The following is a 16,736-nucleotide window of genomic DNA, read 5'->3' on the forward strand; positions in this document are numbered from 1 at the left end:
CTTTCAACATTAGCAAGAATCCATAACCCTACCTTTTCTGAATCCTCCTCTCTGCCCAGTAATTTTGTACAGTCCCTAATAAAGACCCAAATTGCAAACTGATATGGATAAACCACAGCTGGTATAAAAAGGCCAAGGGGTAAATCTGCAGCGTAAATCGAGAAACAAAATTTTAATACAGGTCAAAAGGTGACATGCAGAGCTCACAGTGTGTCACACAGCAGTGGCAGCAGCCCGCGGAGCTGAGAGAAAGGCTGTAAAAAGTATTTACAGTGGTGGAGTGGGGCTTTATGTTCACCCCTCCACTGGTCTGGATAAGTGCCTAATCAGAGGCTCTTCACAATAGAAAGCTGCATTCTCCATTACACCCCTTCACTGAAGCACACTGTAGATTGGCTTTAAACAGAAATTAAACTGCAAATTTGCTTGTGTGTCCCCAGATGGCACAAAATAACTGTAATTTTTAGGGGTGAAGGCAGAGAGAGTCTGATCTGCCCAAACAGCAAACGAAACACTATTTACAATATGTAAATAAAATGTACTGGACTCGTTATTTTTTGTTCCCCAGGTGAAAATCTTATTGTATCGTCAGCAGAATTACAGAATGTGATTAGATGAGGAGAGGAGATGATGATACAGATTTGTGCACATTAGAACAGGATTAATCAGAGATTAATGAAAGGTGAGGTTGATATCTATCTGCTATGAATGGCCAGGAGACATCCAGACAAAAGATGAGCGCTTGCAGGGAAAAAATGAGAAATGCTGGAGCAAAATGGAGGGAATAGGAGAGACATGCAGAACAAGATGGCTGAGTGGGTAGCACTGATAGAAAAGGTTGTGACTTGTGATTAGGGCAGGGAGGATGAAAGGAGTCAGAAGAAAGAGAGCAGAGATGGAGAATGAGTCTGGCTGATTGGTTTCCATGGTAACTGCTGATGAGGTGCGGGGCTAAATAAAAGAGCAGGTCCTTCTGGCTTGGTGAGGATCACTGTCACATTTCTCACACACATTAAATTGCGAGGGTGTGGAGGGACATGGGTGACGGGCGCTGCCACACCTTTCCTCATTAAGGCTGAATCAGCTCCACTCTTCTTTCACCGTAAAAGGAACAATTCCACATTTAAGAAAATACAAATCTAGCTTTCTTTTCCTCACACAGATTTGTGTCCTGTTCAGTGCCAATTTCTCTTATATCATTAACTTATTAATAGTTCACTGACATTGCTATGAATCAGAATTAGGTGTACTGTCAAGTAGGTTTACCTTGGTGATTTTTTGATACAACAATAAACATAATAAGAGCAAGTACAAACCCCATTTCCAAACAAGTTGGGACATTGTACATAAAAACATAATGCAATAATTTGCAAAAACCTTTAGACTTATGTTCAATTCAATACTGTACAAAGACTAAATATTTCAAACTGTTCAAACTGACTTTGATGCCTGCAACATGTTCCGAGAAAGTTGGGACAGATGCATGTTTACCGCCGTGTTACATCATCTTCTCTTTTAACAGCTCTCAGTGAGCGTTTGGGAACAGACGACACTAATTGTTGAAGCTTTGAAAGTGAAGGCAGGTCAGTCTGGTAGCTGAAGTCTGCTGCTGGGACATGTGCACAATGTGTCTTGGCATTGTCTTGCTGAAATAAAATCAATAAATCAATGCTATTGGTCACCCAAATGTATGTCTATGGGTATTTAACAGCTGAAAAGAGCTACTGACTTTGACTAAGCAACATTCAGTTAGTTTAAAAACACAGGGTTTTCTTCATTTCCTGAAAAGTAACTAGTGGACACTCAAGGGGGTGACGGCGTAGGAGTCAGTGTCAGTAGAGGTCTCTGGCCTTGTTGATGAGGCCAGCTGCAGTCGAAAAGGAACTGTTCTTGTGGTTTTGGTGCTGATGGGCCACAGCTTTCCAGCAAGTCTCACAAAGCAGATCAGGTACTGCAGCAAGAGCTGCGGTTACTCAGCATGTAACAGACCCTCAATGATCATTCATTATTTTTTTTAGGTGAATAATGCATTCGTTTTTAATTCAGTTTTCCTGTTTTTTGAGTCACATGGCACATAACCTGATCCAGCACAGACAAGGACAAGGGCTGTGCTCATGTAACCATCACAGGGCTAACAAGCATAGACTGACCATCTTTCTCACTCACATTTATAGCTATGGGCAACTTGCAGTATCCAGAAACTAGGCCACATATACTCCCGGCAATCACACAATATGCAGAAAGTCCAAGGAATCAAACCTGAATCCTTCTTGCTACAGTGTTGACAGCTCTAACCACTAAAGCACCTCACAGTCAATAATGGTAATCTTGTTTAAGACAGCAGAGGGTCTCAGTGGATCAGTGGGTTCACAGCAAGGAGGCAAGGAAGGTTTGAATCTTAGGAGACATGTACGCAACATTATGCATGTGATGTGGATTCTCTGGGTCGCCATTGGGGGTGTGATTGTAGCCATCCATCAGACTGGCAGTCTCAATATTTCCATGTGGATGGACGGTTGGACTTTGGAAGTGTTTGTGTGAAACAGGGTGTTGGTGTAAAATAGTGCACGCGCTCAGTAAACCACATAAAGCAGAGAAAACCATCCAGTCATATTTCTGGGCAGCAGCAGCAGAACCAATCCAGAGTATTCAAAAGGATCAAAAGCACCAAATGCACCGCGAACCCTTTCAAACTTTTCACTTCACCAAGTTTGTAAAGACTGAACACATCATTGCTTCAGATATAGAACAGAAAACCTTGCATTTTCTTTTTACACTCAATACATAAAACACTACTTCCTCATTCATTTGCTAATGAAAAACTATATTCTATCCTCATCATCTATATATACATCAAGAAAATTCATTAATCTATTATGCTGGCATCTTTTTTTCTTAGCTGTTCTTCTCGTATTAAAGGCATCTTCTAACATCACATTCCAGATTTCAGAGATAGAAAACCACTGTAATAAACTTTGAATGGAAATTGGAGTCTTACAGCAGAGCGAGAAAGAGAGAGAACTCTGTGATGTTGCTATCTGCTTAGCAACAGCATCAGTAATGAGATCAACTCATCCAAACCCAGTTCATACTGTGACTCACTGGCCTGATTTCCAGCTTGCATCAACACGAGTCTATTTGCCAGATTATATCTCGAAATGCAGAGTAATATATCAGGACTGTTTACACCTGCCATTAAAATGTGTTTTGTCCACAGTAAATTAGACTGCCCTTCGCGCAGAGTGCAAATGGCAGCAAATTGCACAACAACCCTTTTAATATTTTCACTCTTCAGAAAAAGGCAAATAACACTAAATTATAGATATAAATCTTTAGTCAGTAGTTGAAATGAAGGCAGTTTTATGCGGTGGCATGATCCTCATTTCTACATGTAGTCTGACTATTTAATTATCCATGATGGATGTTACAGTGAACATAACATTTTACAACAATGTTAATATTAAAGTTACCATCAAACAATGAAAGTGAAGAAAATCAATTGACTGACTGTCATACTGCTTTACTTCATCTCGCTATTCAGATGTCATGTTAGTGTTCCCTCTGTACTTATTTTCTATATACGTCATACTTTTAGAGAGACCAGGGTATACCAAGCACTAATGTGTGCTGGTCCTAGTTGCTATCAGTGTTAAGGGCAACATTAGCACATTATTTTTATTTATTTATTTATTTCTTTTGATTTGGGTAAGTTTACCTAAGATTGTGTTATCTTTCTTAAACAAATTTGTTAGTTACCATCCTGAGGGAACAGTTTGATTTTACATGATTCCTTAACTTCCTTATAATACTATGCATAACTAGCTTGACATAGCAATAGAAGAATAATAACTTTTTGCCTGGGACATGCAGCTTTAGCCTCAGACTTTAACCACGATTTCATGTAGGAAGCCATCATGTGCTGACTGAAGACCCTTTTTACAAGGTTCTTAGTTTAAAATAAGTCTGGTTCGATAAATAAATTTGATCTTGTTAGTCGTAGGGCGGTTTCCTATTTTTATCAGATCCTACATGACAGATCACAGCCGAACACAATAGGACTTAAACATGCGTGGGCAGATGAGTTGAATGTAAATGTTTTACAAATGTTAAACAAATGTTTTTATTGTTTTTGTTTTTTAACTGATGTTTGAACTGTAATCACTATAAGTCTATGATCAGTTTCAACACATGGAAATCATGTCATGCAGTCATGCAGTAAACTTTATACATATTGGAAAAACATTCACAAATACATTGTTTTTCAGAGGCTTTTGAGATTTTGAGCTACTCTTGGACCAACTTTTCCTATCTTTTGCCAATCTGTATGAAAAAATGGCTGTTTTGTTGGTCTTGCGAGTGTTGAAAATGGGCGTTTTACCCACGTATGATTTGTGGATGGAACAAATGGCAACACACTACATTTGGAGAGACAGATTCTAATGATGATAGAGGAAGTGTATTCAGTACAATCTGGGATCCTGTACTGAATTGTTTTTTGTTTTTTTTGTTTTGTTTTTTTCAGGTAAAGACTAATGTGATGGAGCCAGTGTAAAGCACATTGCTGTGTATCCTTTTTGTTTTTTGGTTTGTTTGTTTTTTTAACTTTTTTTTCTGTATATACTTATGTATATATACTTTTGTAAAGCTTCTCTGTACTAAATCTAATTTGCCCGTGGCAAGGATGTGCTGTACTCTGTTGTTTTTTTCTTGCACCCAAATAAAATATTATTAAATATTATTAAAAGAGAAGTAGTAGTAGTAGAAGAAGAAGAAGAAGAAGAAGAAGAAGAAGAAGAAAGTCTAGTTGAAACATTAAAAACATGTGAAGTTAATGCAGCCAGCAAAATCAAAAGTTACTGGCAATAAATGAAATGTCTGCTTTTGTCTACATCTGTCTGAAATCAAAAACACATAAAGGATGTAGGACCGCCATCATCACAATATAGGTACGGAGAGGGGCAGGACTAAGCAAACAAACAAACAATCAATTCAGTCAGTCACTTTTAGTCAATTATTTCAATCTATATGTTTTTACGATAATATATGCAGGGACAATAAACTGGTTTCCACGCACACATTCATGCTGTCATCTCCACAAGAAGTAGAAAACTCTGTTCACTGGCCTCCATTACAGGTAACAGCTGTTGGCCTCTTTTCCCTGGGCCTGATTGCTCGCTAAGGTTCTCCATCCCAGTACATACAGATAGAAATATTCTCTGCCTCTCTGTCAGACACACACACAAATACACACATACATAGACGTAGAGTTAGCGAGGGAATTGACTGAGACCTCAGGGCTCAGAGCTGATGTGTGGGAGGCATATGGCGGAGTGGCCTAATGGAGTGCTTTTACAGTGTATTATAACCAAAGGGACCAGTGTTTCACAGACTGGCTCACATGGGCGGACCAGGTTAGTGTGACTATTGTATTCTGGTCCTTCCTTTGGGTGCAAACATACACAAGAGACATAGTAGGTGAGAACCTCCTGAGGTGCACCAACATCCCACTCAGGTCATGGTACATCTACTTGTAGCCAACTAAAAAAACAGTGTATGTTGAAAAAAAAACAGGTATCTTTTAAAGACTGTCAAAATTATTGATATCCGATCTTCCAAAAACATATTAAGATAGTGCCAATCCAACTTTGGATTTTGGTGGTAAATTACATGAAAATTTGAATAAATGCTCTTAATTTTTGTATTTGGCAGGTGACCATGGTATAAACAGGATAATGCTCTTGGAGATGTCAGTAATCAGGACTTAATGGATGATGGGGAGAACGATTGCCTCCAGAAGATGCTTGAGTCCGTACTTATATTATACAGAACAATGCTCTGAATGCAAGGGGGGACTCCAGCCTAAAAGCTGATGGTTGGCTTATTTGAAGTCAGTGAGCTTCTGAACTGCTTGGTTTGTCTAATTAGATTACAGACAGTCTGATTACCTCACCAGTTCATGCTTTTCTCCACCTCAGTTACCATTTGGTGGAGGCCCTGGGACGTCCATTGCCCTCTGAGTCATCTGTCTGACTGCTCTCACAAACAATGTAGAGCATGCTTTCCACAGGGGATGAAGCTGTACGTGTGTGCACTTTGTACTTGTGCGTTTGTCTGAGCGTTCTGGGTCTGCAATGGAAAATGACCTTTGGCATGATCTGTACAACACGGCTCCAAATCCCATAGTACAGCTGCTGAAAATCCGCTCTGTCTGTGCTGTGACATCCGCAACCACCTCAATGAATCATGCAGTTCACAAAAATGCTGGAAAACGCTCAACCCGCCACAGAACAACTGTAGCCACTTTACAAAGCCTCAGCTGCCCCTGGTGCTGGAACAGGGCTGGATATGTGACACCGAGTGGGACTGTCAGCAACAGAGAGCGTGTTTGCTGAGCTGTCCCAAACTCTACTGTTCAGCCTGAAATATTTACCACTGAGGCTTAGATTGCAGAGATGTGAGGAAAGTGCATCAAGTTGGGGTTAGATAGAGAGTCAAATCTCTGAGCAACAAAGGTTTCTCTTCCCTGACAGAACAGGCAATCGCAGAGATAAAAGCCCAGAGAAAACGGAAATAGGAACAGAGATATGATCAAGATGTGCAGCATCTACAAGTCCAATAATGCTAAACTCTTCTCTCACTATTATTACACCAACAGGATGAAGGTACTTTATTTTATCCAGGTCTCAACAACCTTATCATTTAAAAAATAAGCCAGGCTTGGAAAACAAGCAAGCCTGGAATTTCATAATTTTAGAGGCATTTTTGAGGGCGCAAAAGCAAAATACCCAGGCAGCAATGCAAATAAAATCAAATAAAGCAATGATTTTAAGTCCACAGAAATGATGCGATGAATTTAACTTGATGGTTTAGGATGATTTTATTTTCATTTTTCCTTTTTTTTTTAAAATACTGAGTACAGTGACACTGGAAGTTAGTTAGAGGTCAGTCTATATTATGACACTGCCTACTAAAGTGTGTGCCATATCTTGAAGTAAAGAGTTGATATCTTAAAATAATGAGTTATTATCTTAAAGGGTCTTCCTTTTTTCATCATATTGGTGGACTGCCATAGCCACTTGGATTATATAAAGGTAACAACAAACGTGGCATCTGGGGAATAAAGTTACGCTGCACGTGTGACACAAATACTACCATAATACCGTATACCCTGGTAAAATGTCAGGAGGGTATGAAGGTATGAGAAAATAGATATCTCCCAAGCATAAGACAGCACAACCAGAAACACAATAAACAGGAGATGTGTGTATATAAAGCAGATCTAGCTGTTTGTCACTGTTAACAGAGACTCCAGTCTGCAGTGTAAAACACAGAATTGTCAGGTAACAATGACAGTTTATATCACGTTGACACTTCTGTCCATATTCACACTCACTTTCTCACCTTCATCAGAATCTCAACAAAGACACAGGTGTCCAAAAACAATAATGAGAGGAAAGAAGGAGAGGAGAAAACAGCTAAATCACCTGGGGTAATGACTGCAGGGTATCAAGACCACTGTGCCTGCAAAGCATTTCTCTTTTTGAGGGGCTTCTGTGAAATTCCTGTGCTGCTTTTAAGTGTGGGTTCTCATGTTGAAATGTGTTGCTTACATCGGAGGAAAAACAGTCAGCAATATGATAGCCACTTCATTTTCTTACCTCCACAAACAGGAAGCAGGGGACAATGGAGCTGCTGCTCTTCACACCCGGCTTCTCCTCCACTGCCATCCCTCTCTCTGTTTCTGTGAACGTCCCTCTGTCCAGCTCTCTGTCTCCTTATCCTGAAGGAAAGAGGGTTAGTCGGGTTAGTCCACTAGCCACGCTGAGGTCAAGTCCAGAGTGTGAGATTAAGTAAAATCTAATCAGGACAAATGAGTCTTGGATAGCTCTCCTTGATGTCTTATCTTTCTTTCAGCACGACATGGCTGTTGTTTATTTTATTCAGCACACTGTTTCTCTGTGGTACCTTTTTATTGTCTATTTATATGATACATCCATGAATATTTAATATTCTCATTCTTAGCCCTGTGAGCTATGTACATTGTACAGTTTACTGGTGCAGTCATTGAAATTGCCTTAGTTATGTTAGTGTTGATGCATCAAAGCTGCCCTAGGTGTAAGAACAAAATTATTTGAATAAATTCTGACAACTGTGACACAATCTACCTCTGTGTTTGGTAAATGACTGTACCTGAGACTCAGTGCACTGTTATTAAATAAAATGCCAACCAAATAATAACACATATTTTGCTCTAAAATAAATCTGCATATGTAAATTATTACAGCGTACTACAGTTAATATTTCACAGGTTAAACAAATATTTGCACCATAGTGTAACAGTTCATTTATTAGTCCTCGCAAAACCAGTGGTGCTGGAACCTAAGTGAAGGTGATTTGCAGAGTTAGGTGGTGATGTACAGTAGCTAGCAAGCTAACTGGTAACATGCTAACAAGACTAGAACATCCTAGTGCCACAATGGCCACAATGGGTCTCAACAGACTGCTGCAACCTGCCTGATGATGTCAGTAGGCTAATATTCGAAAGCCTTGTCAGCTTACTGTCAAATGGTAACTGGCGAAGAAATGCATTATACAACTGTCCCAGAAGAACTCCATACAAAAAAGGAAAAACTGGGCTAAGTTTGATAATCAACCAAACACATTTTTTCAGTCTTTCACCTCAAACTGGGTGACTGGACAAAAAACAGATTATGAAAAAAGGTGGACTGGACATTGTTCTGATGGCCCATTATTCCAAATCCCCATTTGTCTGAAAAATGTCCAATTGGACAGTAAACTCATTTGTTTGATGGCTTGTTATCCCAAACACAAATGTGTATTGCTCTGACAATACACATTCCCTGCAGCTTTTAGTTAGGGAGCAGGGAGCAACAGGGACAAGCAGCAAAAGCTCAGGCAACAAGTTTCTCCTTGAGGTAACTATAGACGGGGTTAGTTGCAAGTAATACAGAGAATAAACAACAATAAAACTGTGTGGGCTTACTAACAACCATGGAGAAGAAATCCTACACATATAACAAATTGGAAAAGGTGTGTGATGTGCTAATAAAAACCTCTCAGGGGAAAATTATACAGTTTTTGAGTGAGAATGGTTGTAGACTGGAAGAATAGTAGTCAAAGGCCCAAGCAGCAGAGACTTGTATATGCATATCTATACACATATCTATGTGCGTATGTGTGATTTATTTCAATTAATTCAAGAGTGGCTGGAGTTCACTGCTCTTTAACGACCTGGATGAAAATTCTCATCATTTTATTTCAAGACTGGAAATTTGCAAAACCAAAAAATCGCTTTAAATGTTGTGATTTCAGCACCATGGACAGGGCCAGCAGTCACTAAACTTACAACTACAGCTGTGATACTAACCTCTCAGGGGAAAATTATACAGTTTTTGAGTGAGAATGGTTGTAGACTGGAAGAATAGTAGTCAAAGGCCCAAGCAGCAGAGACTTGTATATGCATATCTATACACATATCTATGTGCGTATGTGTGATTTATTTCAATTAATTCAAGAGTGGCTGGAGTTCACTGCTCTTTAACGACCTGGATGAAAATTCTCATCATTTTATTTCAAGACTGGAAATTTGCAAAACCAAAAAATCGCTTTAAATGTTGTGATTTCAGCACCATGGACAGGGCCAGCAGTCACTAAACTTACAACTACAGCTGTGATACTAAACTTGGGCTATCAGGGACCGGATAGAGAATATCCCTCCAACCATTTGCTAATTAACAATGAAAATAAATTAACTGGAAGGACAGATATGCCAGTTTTGTATGATGGGAAAATTAGGTTGTTAGTAAGAGAGTGAAGGTTGATGTTAGTGTGGCAACATGTCAGGCTGTGTGAAGTGCAGTAGGATCAGACTGTGAGCTATGCAGGGGAAGACAAGTATGAGCTGAAGAGGAGCAAAAACTCTGTAAAAATGTGTATTTCATACTAACTTAAACAGACTGTTCATTTGGTCCCTGGTACGATAGGTTTATAGTTTACATTTAGAAATCATTCCGACATTTCAGCGACTGCATGAAGACAAAGGTTCCAGCAGTTAATAAATGCTGTAAAGTATCTGATTTATCTGTCAATCCTTACACCAAATTAATTTAGTCATTAAGTCAATTAATTTTTAAATAAACAATTTCAAAGACTGATGAGCTATGAGCACTATAATGCTTATTTGTTTTATTAGATAAACGTTATTTTTTTTATGTTTATTAACTGATCTGAAGCAGCAGGATAAACACAAGTGTTACAAATTATGCTAATTAAGGTTCCATTCCATTTTGTGCAGCAGAGCTTTTCCAGTGACTCATCATTCATAAAAGCAGAACAATGACCCTGTTTGATCTGAAGGAACTGAACCTTACTTAGTATCATTAATACCTGTTTTTATCGTACTATCTCCTGTCAAAATGGCTGCTGTGAAAAAGGTTAATGGACCTTTGGAGCAATGGCCATTTGCTTTGGGATAACAGGCTGACAGAAAAATAGGCTTTCGTCCCAATGGGGCATTTTCTGACAGCGACGTCTATTGTAACTTTTGTAACTGTGTAATGCTAGCTCAGCTCTCCAGTCTGTCACAAGACCATCACATTGCAGTCACATTGAATTGAAACTGTCTAACCTGACCTCACTAACCGTACCAATTTCAAAATTGATTAGGATTTAACAATTCCTGCAGTCTGAGCCCAAACAAATACAGTACAGAGACAGTTTATTTAAGAGATGTATGGTATATTGTGCATGTATTTGGTGACCAGTCATTAACATCGGAACATATCGCATATTTCATCAATGGTACTAAAACTGAGGAATGGGAAAAACGAGTGGACAAGAAGAAAAGGTTCAAAAATGGCTTTAAAAACACGCCACAGCAACATGACCTGTAACTGCAAACTGGTGAATGTGACAAGTTCTCCTAAATGACTCGTATCTGTTCATGCAAGTAGTTCTTCCATAAGGCCCAATATTTTTCTTGGTCAATGTTTAACCCCACTGATTAATAAATTGTGCTCTATTTTGACTTTTTCTGAATGGTGTTTACTTTTAGTGGGCTAGTCTAAATTAAAATTTGTGTTTTATCAACGTTTCCCTTTGCTTCCAGTTAAACTAACCATGGCGCAATCAAGCAGACATGGAATCTTCTCATCTTACACTCCACCAGAAAACGAAAAACCCTAAACCTAAAGCCCACAAAAATACAACTATGCCTCACTGTGTGTTCACATGAAATGGAAGAAAAATAAGAAGACAAGAGTAGACAAACAGATAAAAACAGACAAAGGACAGAGGCTTCAACACTGTACTACCGAGGACAAAAGGGAAGACGTGCCAGCAGCATGTACTGTGTGATGCTTGTTGTCACACTTTGCAAACAATTTCAAAAGTGAGTAGGAGTGTTCGGCTAGAGTTAGTGCTGGTCTTCAGGTTTATATCCATCACACTGCACACTGAACTTAGAGCACAAATTCTGTTTTCAGAGCCTTGACATGGACTCTTAAGGATTCTTACCCTCTTCCAAAGTCAAATTCAAGCACTTTTCAAGAATTTTTAAGCTTTTCCAACATCTTGTAGCTGTGGTAAATTACATATTTCAATACATCTACTCAAAATGTATATTGAACTTTATTAATTCAGATGTTATTGTGTTTTAAACGACAAAAAATATGTTTCATGAAAGAATTCTGCAGAAAGGTCACATGTCTGTAAGTAGACTTGGCATCCTATCCCATCTATACCACCACCATGGGATGGGAAGGGAAGGGAAGGAGGCAAGATGAGAGGGAGAGAAGGATTTTTTTGTTTCCCAGAAGTTGTCAGGTTGACCTCCATTCTGCTGGTGAGTGGTGTGTTGTGTGCTAGAGAGCTTTCTTCCTCCTAATTCCTTCTACGCTGGTGGAAAGAATAGGCCTGAGGGATGAATAAGGCATGAAGCCAAGCTCTTAGCAGCCCTCAGAACAACGCAATGTGCCAACCAAGACTGCTTTTAGAAAGGGTTGGTTGGACTCTGTGTGTGTGCATGTGCACAATGCGTGTGTGAGACTTGTCCAAAAAAAAAAAAAAAAAAAGTGGTAGCTGTCAGGGTGAACAAGCAGCAGCCCCAGGTAACGGAAACCAACGCTGAGAAAAAGAGAAACAGAGAGACAGAGGGAGGAATTGTTCCTGTTTCTTCTCCACTAGGGGCTGATGGGAAGTGTTACTTTGTGTTTCATTCCCTCAGTGGGAGGTAGCACAAAGAGACTCCCTCCCACAGTTTGGGCCACCGGCTGAGAAAGTACACGCATGTGAGTTGGTGGTAGCAGATCTCCTAAAGATCAAACTGTGTTTCGGGAGAAACCACTCAAGTGGCCACAGATGAGGCAGAGAAGCTTTTGATGATAATGATAATGTTAAGTGGGACACAGAGTACGGGACGATTTCACTTAAAGAATGGGAATTATGTAGCTTGTTACATTTCCCATTGGTGTACGCAAACTCCTGAGCTGTCCCACGCATATTTGGTGTTGGTGAATTTTTCGCAGAAGCTTTCTCTACGTGCTGATTTGGGTGACAAGTTTGCAGCTTAAATAGTAGGAAAGAAAATTGGCCTCTGAAACTGAGCTAGAGACTTACACAGATCATGTGACTATCCTTGTATTAACGACATTAAAGGGAAACTTTGCCACTTTTCACGCGACTGATGGTACATGTCATAAAATGAATTCAGTGTGTGCCATATTGACCAAGAAAACTGGGTTATTCTCATCAACAAGCTGTGCAAAAGTGCCTACATATACCAGGATGCAATGCGGGCGAGCTTTTGAATCATATGCCCATGTTACCATGTTCTCATCATCCATATTATCTAATATTAGGTACTGAAAGGCAGCGCCAATACAGCACCAATTCAATCTGAACATATTGGACCAAATCACAATGCAGATTATGATGCCTCATTTTGGTACCACACACCTGGTCAGACGTTACAGATGCATTAACCAGCGTGCCTTATCAACATCCTGTTAGCTAGTAGCTCCTGCAAACACGTTAGAAATAGAAAACTAAATGATCTAAATTGGGGCTGTATTTCACTTGAAAAGGTTCCACCACCAGACAGGATGTGCAACAAATTGTGAAATAACCAAACAATTGTGTGTAAAGTGGGAAATCATCTGCCAACACACAGAGATACACCTAGAAGTGGAGGGATGCACCATGCTCAACTGCTGGTGTGACTCCAGACCCTGGAGATGGGACATGCAAATACTAGATGCTACACATCATAATAACTTAAAATTTATATTTATGATAAGGAGACCTTTGGTGATGATGACTACAGGATAGCAAATATGACAATATTTCTTTGTAGTTTGTAGAATACCAACAATACCAATTAAAAAATTGTTATGCTGTTATTAGTACTGTAGCTGTTGTTTAGTGTTAAGTTAATGTATTGGATTAGGTTTCATTTATTATTTAAATTTGTTACATAAATTTAAATGTTTTGTATTTATTTATTCATTTAAGTAAACTGTACAATGCTAATAGTTAATAAATTATTCAATGTCAAGACAAAATTCCCTTAGGAATGAAAAAAAGCATTTCTTTCACACTATTTCATTTTGTGCTTCTTTTTTTTAAAGTATTGGTTCAAGCAACATTTCATTTTAGCACCAGTATTGGGAAAACCCCCAAACAATAACCCTAATAATGTCACTAAGAAAGATGTTACTGCCAAACAGGCTCTAAACTGCTCAGATTTGTGTGCATGTCTTTGTATAGTGGAAAAAAGAGGCAGTCCAGCTGGTATTGATCTGATTACTGGGGGCCAAGTGAAAGGGGGGGCTAATCTGATAGTCCATCTATCAATCAGAGAAAACCAAATCAACCTGTCAACACAGGCAGAGACGGGTACATGGACAGATGTGTGTCACATGAAGGAGGAAACAAAGAAAGACCAGAGCCGGGGACAAGAGCCAAGGAGAAAATTACACACATACACAACACACCAATCAGAATAAAAACATGAGGGAACTGAAATCAAAATGGAGGAGATGAGAAGAGCAAAGCAAGCTGCAGAGGGGAAAGTTGAATGCATACACACACACAAACACACACACACACGTCGTGGAGAGCAGGACATCTCCGGCTGCTCTGAGGACTCCAGTCAAAGGGTAGAGACCCAGCCAGCCATATGTCCTCTCTCTTGCCTCTCTCTTGCCTCTGCAGTCCACCACCCTGCCCCAGGACATACAGTACACACGCCTGTGCATGTGAGCACACACATACACACACAAAGGCAAACTGGACACAGCAGTCTGTATTATGCTTGATTTTACAGTCATCCCAGCCTTGCCAAACAATGTTCTTGCAGAGTATAATATCACATTATTCTTTTATGCATAAGTCCACATTCGTGCAGCAGTAACATAGGAGAAGGTGCAGCAGCAATGCAGCGTTAAAATGCCAACTGTCAGTCAGCCATTCTTCCATTTCTGTGTGCAAAATCCAGAGAGATAACTCTGCCATAACCTAAATATTCAAGACTATGACTGCAGAACATTTTCCAGAGTGGAGCAGTGATGGAAATAGTCTCCCCCTCTTTTTTTTTTTTTTTCTTGACCATTTACCTGCAGCCCAGAGCTGTCACTGTCGATCTGAGCAAAGCCTCACATCCCTCAGCTCTCATGTAGCTTTGGATTCTTTTATTTTTAGTGTGAGTGTGTGCCCAATTTTGCCTGCCATTGTCACATCTTTCAACTCCAAGCTGTATCACACTCACACATGTATTCCACAAGTACATGCAGCAGAGGAAGCCATTCGTCTCGTGCACACGCCGGCTACAACCACGGACAATACACCTAACCTGACATCTGAGTTGAGTCACAAACAAACAAACATCCCACACCTCTGCCTATAAGGTATTCCCTCCCTACTATTAATAGAGCAAAGTCAAGGGGGAGAGTAAAACCGTAATAGGATTTACCCAGTGCCGGATAATTAGAGCTTCTGTTTGGGGAATACCACCGCAAACACAGAATACCACAGAGAGACACTCCCCCCCAACACAGCACACACACACATACACGCCCACAGGCACATTCAAAGACCTGGGGAAGAAGCAGATAACAAGAGATTCACTTAAAGCGCAGAAAATGCAAAACAGTGACTTCCACAACATGACTGCTCTGTGCTGGCACCCCAGGCAGACCGGCTGTTCAAATCACATGGAGGAGAGGAGAGGAGAGGAAAACCTGCCGTCCATTCATCCCTCCCTCCCTCCTTACCTTGGATACCTCGTCGCCAAAGCTGACGGTTGCCGTGGCACCAGATTCCTATGCGGTGGCCATGTCAGATCAGATGATGGTAAAGTGGTGTGAAAATCTCCTTCCACCCAGCTGTCTGTCTCTCCTCTCTTCCTCTTCTCTTGCCTCTGCTCTCCCCTGCTTCCTCCTGCTCCACAGTGAAGCGTGAGAGACGGCAGCAGCAGCAGCAGCAGCAGCGTCTGTGTCTCCAAATCTTCCACACATACAGTACACACACACTCACACACACACACACACTCACCCTCCTTTTAATTAGCTTGTTCCAACAACCAGTGATGACTAATAAATTAAGTGGCTGAAATTACCTCCTGTGCAGTGCACGGTCCAATGAGGAGACACGGAGGAGAGGAGGAGAGGGCAAGAACATGTGTGTGAGGGAGTAAGAGTGTGTGAGAGCGAAAGAGGGAGGGAGAGAGGGAGGGCATGCATTATGTGTGTCAGCTCATTTGTATTCAAAGCTTGTTTTCCCCTCTCCATCCCTCCCCTTCTCTCTCCCTCTGTCCATCTCTCCCCTTATCTCCCACCATCCATCCATTCCTCCCTCTCTCCTCTGTCCCTCCATCCCCCTTTTCCTCTCCTCCTCTTCGTGAATGGACATAGAGGACATGAACCTGACCCATACACTGCAGACTATGGAAAAAAGAAGGCTGCATGTGCGTGGACATGAATTACTCATGTTGTGGGGGCATAAATTTGTGGGGGACAAAATGCAAGTCTCCATAACGTAAATCATTAAATTTTAGGGTGAAGACTTGGGTTAGGGTAACGTTAAGTCTAGGTTAAAGGATACATCTGTAATATATTTAAAGGAAGTGTATGTTAATGATTCGCAAGAAATCCTTTATAATCTTTTAGAGGGGGAAGATTTTTATAACAGTTAAATTCAGCAATATGTTAATGAAGTCTGGTAGGCAGTCACTCTAACTCAAGCGCCAGAGAGTGTATTTTCATAGCAGTTTGCTTTTGTTTTCATTATAACAAGCTTAACTTTACATTGACAGACAATTGTCAGTACTAAAAAGTCGATCACCTTACAGTGAAGGACTTGTAGTCACTTGTTAGTGTCATATTACAATGTTGAGCATGTCTTGCACTCCTGCAGTGTTCCTGCAGCCTGCAGAGCTTCCCCAAGTCTGGGGAGGCGGAGGCACGGGGGAAACATCTTGCTTCAACCATTTAGTATATCGTATAGACAGTAATATACAGTCTATGGCTCTAACTTGCTACAGGAAGTCATTTTTGCATGAGAAATTGCTACATATAGCTGCTTTAAGGTTAGGGTAAGGATTAGGGTTAGGTAAATAGTCGCTGTGGTAAGGGTTAGGGTAAGCCTCCAGGAAATGAATGTAAGACAATGTAATGTCCTCTGAAGTGACAGAAACATGACACTCTCTGTCTCTGTCTCTC

General features: G+C 40.3%; 1 protein-coding gene across 3 annotated transcripts in view; it reads right to left on the reverse strand.

Annotated features, from left to right (window-relative positions):
• Nucleotides 1–16,073, reverse strand: part of plppr2a (phospholipid phosphatase related 2a) — a 61,458-nt gene extending 45,385 nt beyond the window's left edge. For 2 of the 3 annotated variants that reach the window (XM_084743801.1, XM_084743804.1), the window contains exons 1-2: nt 15,291–16,072; nt 7,659–7,780 (exon numbers count right to left, since the gene is read on the reverse strand). In XM_084743801.1, the coding sequence (XP_084599927.1) occupies nt 7,659–7,727 (69 nt within the window). In that variant the 5' untranslated portion in view covers nt 7,728–7,780; nt 15,291–16,072. Of the gene's footprint in view, nt 1–7,658; nt 7,781–15,290 lie in introns of all 3 variants that reach the window. The other variant, XM_084743803.1, reaches the window with a different exon arrangement.
• Between the last annotated feature and the right edge of the window lie 663 nt (nt 16,074–16,736).

This window comes from Lutjanus erythropterus, chromosome 19 (assembly GCF_056507025.1).
Source record: "Lutjanus erythropterus isolate fLutEry1 chromosome 19, fLutEry1.hap2, whole genome shotgun sequence".
Taxonomy (NCBI): Eukaryota; Metazoa; Chordata; class Actinopteri; order Lutjaniformes; family Lutjanidae; genus Lutjanus; species Lutjanus erythropterus.